This window comes from Argiope bruennichi, chromosome 1 (genome assembly GCF_947563725.1).
Source record: "Argiope bruennichi chromosome 1, qqArgBrue1.1, whole genome shotgun sequence".
NCBI lineage: Eukaryota > Metazoa > Arthropoda > Arachnida > Araneae > Araneidae > Argiope > Argiope bruennichi.
The window spans coordinates 68,599,232-68,612,371 of record NC_079151.1 but is presented as its reverse complement, the minus strand read 5'-3'; the positions used below and the strand labels follow the sequence as shown (position 1 = coordinate 68,612,371).

General features: G+C 27.3%; 1 protein-coding gene across 1 annotated transcript in view; it reads right to left on the bottom strand.

The window, feature by feature from the left end:
• The window catches only part of LOC129971243 (uncharacterized), a 148,023-nt gene that overhangs the window by 67,043 nt on the left and 67,840 nt on the right, over positions 1-13,140 (bottom strand). The window contains exon 2 of the mRNA XM_056084846.1: positions 6,121-6,294. Coding sequence (XP_055940821.1) covers positions 6,121-6,183 — 63 coding nt within the window. The 5' untranslated portion in view covers positions 6,184-6,294. The remainder of the gene's footprint in view (positions 1-6,120; positions 6,295-13,140) is intronic.

The window sequence follows — 13,140 nt, the reverse complement described above, 5'->3', positions numbered from 1 at the left end:
TAAAAAAGTAAAAAAAAGGGGGGGGGCGTCTCAAATTAAGGATCCGCAACACACGCGCCATGCATGTTCTACCCACTATTACGGCACTGCCCACTATTTGAATTGGAGGTTGGAATATACTTATTTTAATAATTAGTTATAAAACATTTGTGTGTAAAATTGTCGTTTTTTTTCTCAGTAAATACACTTATATAGATAGAAGGCAAAGCCTAATCTAAATATAAAATTTGATCCAAATCGTTAGGGCCGTTTCGTAGATGCATGAAATAAATAAATATATACATACACAAGAATTGCAGATTTAAAGTTTTAAGATATTCATATGACTTGAGTTATGTCGTTTATCATATGACTATAACTTTGCATGGAAGGATTTTATACTTAGAGGACATTATAAGGCTTTCTTTATCGTATTCTTTCAATTAATTCAGAAACTTTTGTCAGATGACTATGACGTCATTGACCACATACGGATTTCATGAACGTATTTAAACGGAAGTAGGAAATAAAAATTGCAACAACCCTTGAACTTCATCCCTATTGTTTAGCTTATTGTCCGGACAGATCGTGTGATCCGATCTTAGAGGATCTTTGCGACACTTAAAGCCATCCGAGCTAATCCGAACCGTTGAGAAAGCTGCGAGCGAAAACAGTAGTGAAAGTAATGGTTGATTGCTTTCTTCTGTAACGCGCCCGGATAACATCAGTAACATCACGAGATAGCATCGCTTAACTTTCAGACTAGAATAGTTCCGCTCGCAGTAGCGGCAGCACTTGTTAGATTGATAGCACGTGACAAACGATCCTTTACAAAGGGGTATATTTTTCTGATCCGGTTTAGATATTGTTTTGCTTTGTTTAGGGGCGCCCAGGAAGAAAACTTTTCAGCTACCACGGAAGCGCTTTTCTACCCCTATATGCTATTCTTTTTAAAGAAAAAAAAAAGTGCATGGGCTTGCTAGCAGACGATTCTTGAAGGCAAATAAAGTACGTCCCCGGTGGACGCGGAAGCATATATCAACTGAAAGGTGAACAATTGTTATTTTGTTGTCGGAATTTTGTGATAGGGTATTTGCATTTTTATAGAAATCCTTATTCTTTAGGCATATTCTAGGTCTGAGGGTGAGAAACTGTGCTCAGTATCTTGTTTCTCTTTGCTTGATGCTTTAAGAATTTATGTGCGAGTAACTGTGTTTTCAAAAGAGGCATAAAACTTTTTTTTTTCAAACAAATTCGAAGGGTTCTTGAAATAATATATTATGACTTTTACTTTATTCGCTCCACAATTTATGAAAAGAAAAAAAAAAATAAATCTCAAATGTACTAATTTGAAGTTCGTCGTTACTTAATTTTCGATATATAAATTTGATTTCAAAGGGAAATCAGATACAAAAAATTGGAATCTGAGGTCGCAAATTTCATGTGAGAACAATTTCATTTGAGAATATGAATTTTGAGAGAAAAAAATTGAATTTTTAAATCATCGCTCTTTCTATGAAATGCATTAATTAATTTAAACTTCAAAATCATTTTAGGGAGAAAAAAAAGATTGAACTTCACACCATCATCATTCTGCGAAGATGTTTTTAAAGTGTTTGACGGTTTTGATTCAGAAACTAATTTAAATAGTTCGAGATTTGGAATATTTCCTCGTATATATTATCCCAATCAGAAAAAATTCCTACAACTTACGAGTTCCAATAAATCATACTCTTCATTTATCTGCCTGCGCATTTTAAGGCTTCAAAAACCCCTAACAAAAACATGTTCTCACATGATAAAAACTGTCGAAAATACAGTACCTCCATCTCTTGCAAAAGCATTTGTAGTGGGAATTTGAGCGTTTCGCTCATAGAACTAATTTCCACGAGACAGAGTTTTGAATATCATTTTAAAATTAATGATAATTATTGATAAACAAAAAATTAATTAAAATTTTCCTAAATAAGTATGAAAATTATGTTCTGCATATAAATATTTATTTTAAACTTATTGTTTCATAACTTTTTATTGCTCAGCGGTTATTGAGTAAATCTTTATAAACGAGAATAGGGAATGCAAAGAAAATGATTAAAAGTAATTATAAATAAATACTTATTAATCTAACATCAATTAAAATTATTAATAGCTTTATAACAATTTATTGATTAATAAACAATTATGTATTAATCGAACATCAATTAAAATTATTTGTTTTGTTTACGTTTGTTACAGCTTACGTATATGAAGTCAACAATCTTCAACTTTTTAACGATTAATAATTATATTATTAAAAATTAATTAGAGAAAAATTATACTGAACCTTGAAATGTAGAATATATTGCTATAGTGAATGTTACTACGAAAGCTAAAATGCAGGAGCCATTATTGCCATTAAACTGAACCCAAAAACAAATGCGTAGAACTAAAATCTTTCGTGACATCTTTTAAAATCTCTATTTTAGAATGAAAGAAACCCTTGGTAAATATTTACATCTAATGGCTGCATTAGCAGTAGAAGAATAATTCCTGTATAAAAAAATCAAAATGAAAGAAAACTCGTAATATCCTTCAAGCACAGAAAACGCCCGGTTTGGTCATTTCTTACTTTAGAATAATTTTCCATTTAATAAGAAATTTTCGGTTTCATTCCAGTAATGCACCATTCCTGCAATTCGTATTCTTACACAATTCCATGCACAGTTTCGTTTTGGTTACTATACATTTATTCCCACTGTTGCTTTTAAAAGTCAAATCTGGAAACAACTTATCTTAAGAAATACTTGCAGCGGGAGTTAAGTTTCTTTTGGAATGCCTCCCTTGGAAGCGGGCTACACAGAGAGAGAATATAAAAGCGGTTGCCATGGAGATAAAAAAGGACGCTGAAATGGAGATGTTTTCTATCAGGGCAATGTTTCATGGAAATGTTCTGCATGCAAGATGTTCTAACAGAGGAAAGATAAAGAGAATATGCTGCGTTCTAAAAAGTTTCAAATGGCTTTTGTAAAATATTGCTCAGCATGAAGAAATGGCTGATAATATGAAAAAAAAAAAAAACTTTTTTACAACTGTATTAAAGCCGTACATTTTTGAAAATAATCTCACAATAAATTGTGGAGCTGAATTAAAAAAAAGAATGTAAAGCTTTTCAGACCTGGAATTAAAGCATAATGTTCTTAAAATGTATGTAACAAATTTTAAAAAATAAAGGCGAAATTGTGAAAACGCAGAACAAAATTATTCTAATTAGTTTTCACGAAAAATATTCTGCTGATTAAACAACTTTTTCATGATGATATATCATTTTCCTATGTCTCTTCAAATTGAAAAAAAAATTGGGCTAAGTATCTGAAATATTATTATTAGCAATATTAATTTGAAAAATAAACTTACTTAGTAGCATAATAGTGTTAATATAAAAATTTCATTTATATTAAAAATGTAATGCTTTAATATTAATATATAATATCTATGTCTACTAATAATAAAGATTAATGTGTTGACGTTTTAAAGCCAGGCCATTTGACTTATAACTATCAAATTCGTCACACATATATATAATTTGGTGGGTGAGAATGCACATTACGTAGTGATTTTTTAAAAAAAATAATTCTAATCTTAATTTAAAACTAAACTGAATTTTAGCGTTAATCCACGATAACTTTCAAAAATATTATTATATAAAAATAAATTTAACATATTTTCAAAATTTATAAAATTGTCTTTTTAAAAATTCCAATTTAGTATTGCACAAACTTTTTTTGAATTTTAACAATTTTCAATTTTTTTTTTTGCCTCTTTCCAACAATAGCCTTGAACAATTACGTTGTAACATTACAACAATTATTTTGTTGCTTTGAAATTCAAATCATGTTAATTGTTTTATCAGATATATATTCGCGCGATTTTCTTCTATTGTTGAAAGCTAAAAAAAGGATTCTATTCAGCATTTTCGTAGTTTAATACAAGACAAATAAAAAAGTGAAATTGCAATGCTGTGAAATTTAGAAGACAGGTAAAATGTATATTTATGTTTTAATAACCTTGTGTTATTATGGAACTGGTCGCCAGCAGAAAGTTCAAATATACAACAAACGGAACTTTAATTAGAATAATGAGGCGGAATCATAAACCTGAAGTCGCCAACCTGAAGCCAACTGGTTGAAGATGATTGTTTAATAAAATTAGTAATGAAAGCAATTAAAAAATGGCATTAGTAAAAAAATTGTTATGAAATTTTATTTGTTATTCCCAAACATTTAAGGTATCCGAACAGATTCGGAGCCCTTTTTTAGAAATACATGGCGTAGACATACTTTAATCATATTTCTGAGTTTAACACGCTTCAAAATTAGTAATAGGATATCAATATACGAAATAAATATCAAAACTTTTCGAAAATGACCATTTAATATCCTAAATTTAAGCAAATTCTTTATTAAACTTCAAACTGGCTACACCAAAAACTATTACTCTCATCCGAACAAAACTTATTTTAAATAAACTACATAGTTTCCTCTAGGGAACGAACTGCAATTGTGTGGTTGTAATAATAAATTAAAATTTTAAAACCTGTCGAAGATTTAACATGAAATTTTTAGTAAATTTATGACGTTATTAATCAAACAATAGGCTGTAAATTAAAAATATTCACTCAATATAAATTCTTTTAGTTTATTCCCTAGAAAATAGTATAAAGACAAAGTCCACCAAATTTCATAGTAATATGATAATTATATTTTGTGTAATTTGAGTGAGAAAAAAATAAGTAAAAATCCATTTTTGAGAAAAATGCATTTAAAGTATACAATAACATGTTTTCATAATAAATTATGTGTGCACATACTTAAAATTCGCCACATTTACAGATAACTTCTTTCTCCTCATCTTTTAATAATTTTCATTTTTTAATCATTGTAATTTTATTTCTGGCATTTTTTGCATTTGGCAGTGAATGCCGCCTAGATTCATTTATTCTGTCTTTGCCGAGCTCAGCAAATGCTTTAACTGCATTTGCCCTAAAATATACTCCAACAACCTTAAGGATATTCAGTAATCCTATAAAACCTTTATTAAAATGTATTACTTTAGACAAATGTCCTTAATCTGATGGTTCAGAGCTCAGCAAAGACATCTTTAGGTACAAATTTTCACAAAACACCGTTGAAACTCTCATTATCATTTTGCATTTTGCTGTTCAAAAAATTTTCTGTATTTAAAACTAAATTTGTGTTTATACAAATTTTTGACATGTTTTGGCCCTTTAAATCGGTACTTCCGGTTATTTAATTGTCCACTTCCGGTTTACGACCGTTATGGAAAATATTAATCTCTTGACTTCTAATTAACGTAGAGATAAAAGTAAACCTGTTTTAGATAGCTCAAAGACTGCTCAATCAAATAAAAGAATTTTTTTAAAAATGCCATTTTTGGGGAAAATCGACCTTTTCAACGTGTTCGGATACCTTAAAAGTTTCTAGATCATAAATTTGAAAATGCAGTTTTCCTTAAATTAATTGAATAGCATTGGATTAAAAAGGATATTTATTTTAAAGTTGGTTATTCTCAATTGGGAAAGTAATTTTTAGTGTTTGATTCCATGTAAACTAATTTTTTCTACATAATTTACTGCAATAATTAAATGCTTTTACTTATAAACAAGTAAATCATTAATAAATTCTCTTTATTTTTCAACAATTTTATTAATTCACTTATTTTTATGATATAATATTACATACTATTTTTACAAAGAAATTAAAAGGAAAATTAATCATTAATGATGACTCATTTAAAAATTTGTTAAAATATAAAACTTGACAATTCAAGTTTTAAAAGAGAATCTCATAATGTGCACTGCTGGAGACCGCAAAATGCCTAAATCCTATATTACCTGTATTGGTTCTAGGTAATTTGAATGATATAAAAAAATCATTACTTGTCGAAATTTGAAAAATGTTTCTCTAATTAAGGATTTTGGATTTTTCTTTTTAAGGATTAAATTATTGATGACATAAACGAATACGACGATTGCATTTCTTTAATGAATAACCACTGATTAATATTACAAATTAACAACAATGAAATATAATGAATTTCTTTGACATATTTATTTCTTATAGAACATTTAGTTTAATTATTTACCTGAGTTTTAAGCCTTGCATGAAATGGAAAAAACACAACATCGGAATTCTGCACAGCCGCCATTGATGTTGGGAAATCGATTTTTATATCCACAACTCAAACGGTTCTTTTACCAACTATCTATTGAAAAGAACATTCACCGAAGTCGTATTTCCTTCCAGAAGAAAAACAATTCTGAAAAAAAAAAAGAATTTTAAACTGGGTAATGTAAATAAACAAAGATATATGCAGCATTTTTCTTTAGAATTTTTAATTCCGAAATTGTTCTTCCGAAAAAAGTTTATTCATTTCACGGTCTAATAACTGACATTCCATGAGTATATTTATAACAATACCTCAATTTATTCCTTTTCCGTTTTGCTGCAATAGGCTTAGTTCGAATCGTCTGGTTGTTTTGTTGACAGCTCGTTAGTTGATCTCTGACGATTGTGTAAAATCATTTATTGTTTTGAAAGCGCGCGGAATGTTTTTCATTAAGAATTTCATGGTGTTTCCACTGCTCACTTGTTAAATTCATGCTCAATGGGATATATATGCCGCTTTATTTTTCAAATTAAACTGATAAATAAAAGAATTGGAATAAAAAAAATTTAAAGACTTTGGTTTTACATTCTTTTCAAGGCTTTGTTTGAAAATGAATCATTAATGTTCTGTTAAAATGATGTAATTAAATATTTTACGATCTAAATTTGTTTCTTTGCTTTAGAGTTTAAAATAGCTCTTTCAGTGAAAGTAAAATTAAATCCTCATATTTATTAAAGCTTGTTTAAATTTATTTTTATGTAGTGTAATTTGTCTGTTGGTTACTTTTTAAGTTCATGGAAAGAAAAGAACTTTTTCTTAATATTTTAATAATTTTTTTTATTGCTTAAAATCCAGATTCACTATTTAGTTTAATCATCATTGCATGCGAGGAAAGATTTAAAGCACTTTTAATGAGAAGTTTTTCAAAAATATTGTGTAATATTGCCATTAATAGTTTTATTCAATATGAGTTATATGCACTATTAACCTAATAATCTTGATTTATTCATCTACAATATAAATTTTTAAAGCAGTAAATGGATTTTTCAATTAAGAAACTGTTATGATTTTCTTTCACCAAAAAGATATTTTTTTCATGTTTTCATTCTATTTTCCAAAAACTGTGGAATTGTGCTGAATTTTCTGAAATATGTTAACAGTTGGTGCCATCAGTATGAGATCAAAATTCGATTTGATGAAATATTAAGTGATTAGTTTTTAAAATTTGAAGATAGTCTATTGTCATCGAGAATACAATATACTAGGGAATGAGTGAAAAATGTACACAAAATTCCAGCTTCCTAAATATGAAATAAGTCATATAAAAGTGTATAAACAAAGACGAATATTTGGAATTTAAGAAATTGTTATGTTCCTTTGTTCTGGTTTCTGGAATTATAAAATGAATTTTAATTTTTTTTATTCTAACAAAAATCCAATAATTATATAGTAGAAAGAACAAAAAGCCTTTTTAAGGAATATTAAACTTTGTGTTTTTAAGGAAATACACATAAAATAATAAAAATACAAGGAAAATGTTGTGAATTGCATTGAATGAGAATTGAAAAAAGACTCCGTCTAATTATGTCTGTCAAACGCACCAAGATTAAAAAAGTAATTCAGTCAAATGCCTTTTAGAAATTATGGTTGATATGTAGACTAATAGAGGGAAACATTTAATGTTTTCAATGCTTAATACCACATTTGCTGTTATAATCCATTTTTATGAAAGGACTTGTTTTTAATGAATTAAGGAAATTATTTTGAACACATGTTCAACTTATTTTTATTTAATATATAGGAAATTTCAATTTAGAAACTGCCAATGGCCTTTTATTCTTGTAGTGCCGAATATATTTATCAAAAGAAACATTTTGCTTTTATTTTTTAGAAAATAATTCGAACTTAAAACTTGAATATTTATTCTGTTTTCTAATAATCACAAAAAAAAAAAAAAAAAAAAAATTACATATTGATCGAAATGACTGAAATTCACGATCTTTCTCGAGAGAGTAAAGTGTATACAATTATGGTTGTAGTGAATATAAGAATATAGTATAATTTTACTAGATGTTTAAATACTGAATAATTAGTGAAATGGTAGCGAAATAACTAAACGATCATTAACTGTATCAAGCGTGAATTTATTAAAGTTTTATTTTTAAGAAATTTTTTTTTCAGCACGAATTCTTCAGGCAATTATTCCTTTTTTTTTAAAAAAAAATGTCTTTTAGTGAATTTAATTCCGCAAAAACATTTTTTATGGGGAAATTAAAACATACTAATGAGAAAAATAAAGAATGACTGATTAGAATTTGTACAAAAAAATTATAATTTTTGTTAAACCTTTCATTTTTTAGTTAAATTTAGCTATTTGGGGAGGTCCTCTAATCTTGTACCATGGTCATATGATGAAAAAAATCATTTGAGTCAAATTTTAACCGCTTAACTGTTTTGCCCGACTGCCATACGTGCATCGATTTATCAAAGTTTGACAGTTGTAAGCAAAAAATTAACCATTCCTAACGATTATAATTAAATATTAAAATTACTTCGAATGCACAGATAAGTCAAATATTTAGTGGATTTCCATTTGAATGAAAATAAGAAAATATTCCCAAAATAGAAAGTGTCACCTTATTAGATAGTAAAGAAAATGAAACACTTAAGGGGTTAACTTCCATACCATACCGATGTGAAGACGCTTGAGCGAAGCTGCAGATTTACATCCATTAAGCACCGGAAAAAGCACGACAAAATTATCTGTTACTTGTATTATCAATTAAAAAATAATCTAAAGTTGGTTTTCTTAAGGTGTTGGGTCATGTTTAATAATACTGAATTGAATATTTAAGATATGCATATTATATAACAGAACTTAGTTACTACAAATTTATGAAACTTTTTGAGGCAAAATCTATTAAATGCACTTTTTAGCGGAAAAGATTGAGTCTATAATGAAAAAATAATAAAAGCCCATTAGAAAAAGTAATATTATTTTAAAGAACTTCATATCAGTTCTCAGTTATGAATATTTATTTATCATATTCGGGTATTTAAAGATTGTTATTATTATAAGTTATTTTACGTTCTTTTTAATTGAAGTTCCCAAGTTAAGAGATTCTTGTTAAAACTGCTGCAGCGTGAGTCCACACCCATAAATTTACAGTTTTCTAATCCAAGAAAAACTTTCACTCGCTGTCGTCAGTTTCTTAACAGGCTATTTAACAAAATTGATATAAAGGATATTGGTTGATTGAATAGCTGAGGAACGAGAGTCGTAGCATGAGTCATTGGAGATAATAGAATGAATTACGGCTGTAATAAATTTAAAACCTGAAAGCTTTGGAAACCACTGTCAAATATAAGGATACCATCCTTTATTTGAAATCTCATGTTTCTACTTTGTTACTAAAATTATGTGCAGCATAAATTATATTTTTCTCTTTCAAAGTTTTTGTTTTTATTAAATATTTTAATTCAAAGTATTCTGAAGAATAAAAAGTTTGTTTACGGTTGAGTAAATGAGAAGGATAAGCATTAAAATGAAACTTTGAAAAGAAAGCGTACAAGAAATGGCTTTAGAATTTAAAAGACTTTTATTTATTTCTGAAGACATGATTCTGTTGAAAGAAGATGTAATCATGATTTCGTTTCTTATTTTTAGGACTGTAATATTTAATTATCTTTAAAAGTAAAAGGAATCGCTTTTAAAGTCAACTAATAATTATAAAAATTAACAAGTGATGCATTTAAAAATACGCCGAGTTAATTCTATTTTTTAATCCATTGCATTTCCTTGCAGTGTTGAGACTTCTTTGTCAAGCCTTTACATGACATGCGCAATTATATTTATCAGAGTTGTATAGTCACATGATATGACTTCATTTGTAACGCATTACAGAATTGTGATTCACTTCATTTTGATCTTGGATTTATTTCATACTTAAAACAATTTTGATTCGCCATTACGTAAGGATTGGCGATTAAGAAATTACGCAGAATATTAGGATGTTTAATCTTATCGCATGCCTTGGGAAAAATACATTGATGTAAATCCTATCAAATAACACTAATAATATAAATATACTAATCTGATTATTGTAGATTTAAGCATTAAGTAATGTTTTTCCTTCATGGAAGAGTAATTTCGAAAATAGTTTGCTATTTAAACCATTGATAAAATCGTATTAAATCAAAAAGAATAAAATCTTTTTATGATGCATTTTTCATTAATTTGTAAAAATACTTTGAAAATAACTGAAAAATATTGTTAAGAGAAGGAATACCAATTATAGATTAAATGACTGTTATATTCTATAGATATTTCACCAGGAAGTATTGTTCAAAATTTCTCTTATTAATGTACATATATTTAATAAAATAATATTTATTCGTCTTTCAAATAACGACGTATAAAAAATGCGTATAATCGAACATTTAACGACTTTTATAAATTTATTGCAACTAATGTAAATTTATCTAAAATTGATACTTTTACAATTTTCTAAGAGTACTAGTGAATTACTAGTTAGTGATAAAAGCAATAATGAAAAATTTTAATTTTAATTTTTATCAGACGTGCTGATTTTTTGTGAGTAATAATTACAATATTATGAATCAAATTAAGTTCACTAATTTTTTCACTAATTTTTTTTTATCAAACAAATAAATTCCGAAGTTTTTTAAATAATTCATTGCACCTTTAAGAGAAGATGGAATAACTTCTTTGCATTCTTCTTCATTTTATTTAAATTATTATAAGATAATTTGTTTTCTATTAATTCATTATTTATGAATAATCCCAAGTTATCATATCGCTATCATAGTTCCCATACTTCTCGAAAGTAATATCGTCTTCTTATATTTCTTTATATTATTCTTTATATTTTAAGATTATACAAAACTCTTTACTATATTTCAAGAAGTTTCCCCATATATTGACAATTAGAATTCTTTTAATGACCTTTATTCAATAATGTTTAAAGTAATGATTAACTGATATATCATGGTTCACTCTTTATTTGAAATACATACACAAAGAGAAAAAAAATGGTTTTTCATTAAATATATTATTAAATAATCGCCAGACACATGGGACAAGCCATAAATTCATCACTCAAGAAATAATGCAGTCTTCGAATGCAGGGAAAAAAATGACATCATTTTCGAAAGTTTGCAATTATATAAACATAAGTTTCTAATTTTATTCTTTAAGGACTAGAGAAAGAGCATGAAACACTTTCTAAAAATAAGCTTAATTTCCGTTTTTCTCGAGCGGGCTGACGCACATAGCTCTAGGATGTTTACATTCAACTTTTTGACAGCTTATGAACCGGACGATTAATATTCAAAAGATGTTTGTTGCACAGCAGCTTTGAATGCTCACACCGTTCGATAATTTATAGCTTAGCGCCATCTGGAGAACACGATTAGAACTTAGATTAAAGTAGAACATCAGAGATTGAGTTTGCAAGTTATTAAGTCTTGAGAATATTATAAGAGAATTCGTGGTATGCTCAGGCATTTGAATTTATAAACATTTAGTTTTAATCGGAAATGAAATATGTAGGAAGGTTTTCCTAATCAAAAATCTGTAAGATAGTTTAAGATTTATCGAATTTTACATTAAGTGTTCTTAACATTTTATATTACATTATTATTTTACATTTTATACTATATGCTACAAAATTCGATTTTTATTTTAAAAAATTAAGATTTAACTGTATATTTTAAATATTTACACCTGAAATCCAAGTATTTTTTTCTTAGAATGTACTACTATAAATGCTTATCTTATTTTGGAAATTGACTTTAAAAAAGACATTAAGTCTCAATATTTTGTTTTGTAGTTGCTGCCATAAAAATTCCATATTTATTACGATGAAAAGAAAGGCATAGTAAAGACATTTCGGCAAAAATATTCCTTTACGGATTGATTAGCTTATTAATGAATATTTTTTGAAGCTTTCAAAAATTCTTATATTAATACGCTTGAAAACAAGCGTATATTTGGTTTTCAGGAAGGGTTTAAATACTAGAGGTCACATATTGTATCAAATGGAGTTTGAAACAGCGCCATTTGTAAGAAGAATTTAATATTAAATTACGTTTTACTTCTTGTGTATGGATATATATATCTAAGACTAGCGTCATTCTCTTTCTATTTATTCTATTGAAAAAAAGTACGGATTTAAAAAAAGATAAGTGGAAAAAAAAAAACTTTTTAAAAATTTGATAAAATTTCAGCGGATTATATAACCCATTAGTTATTAATAGCTAAACATATTTAGTGAATGCTATTGATATTTTATGACTTTTACCAGACAATAAATTGACTTCAAATCTGTACTCGAAATAGAATCGTTTCATACTCGTAATGTGATACACAACAGATGCATCTCGCAATTTCAGTTTTGAATCCTTGTGAACTTGTAAGATGAAAATGTATGTAACATAGCGTCATAGCATGAAATCACGTAATGTTAAATAACATGCGCTTTTTTTGTCTTCATTATCTGTGGAGTCTTCCAATGTAGTAATTGAAATACTATGATTCCAATCTAGTAATTAAAATATTTTTTATGGGTATCTGGACAGTTAAATAAAGAAAATATATTGAAATCAAAGAGCTAAAAATGATTTTGACAATGAATCGATTTATTTTTTGATGATATTTACAATTCCGTTATTCATATTTCCCTCCTTTTTATTTATCTTCGTGTGATCCATCTATGTAAGAAGGAAATTTTGCAACCGAGTTACTCCCAATTGTAGTAATATATTTCAATAATTTTAAATAATTCAATAATTTAATTTCCTCGTTATAAATAAATTAATTTCTCTAAAAATTGATTATTAAAAATATCAGCTTTTAGGTTCTATTTTATTTATAACGATGAAGCATTAAATATATTAAATACTAAAAAGCAGAAAATAATAAAAATAAAGCACCTTTAATCAGCTTTTGTTAGGGTAATAAAAAGAAGGAAATAG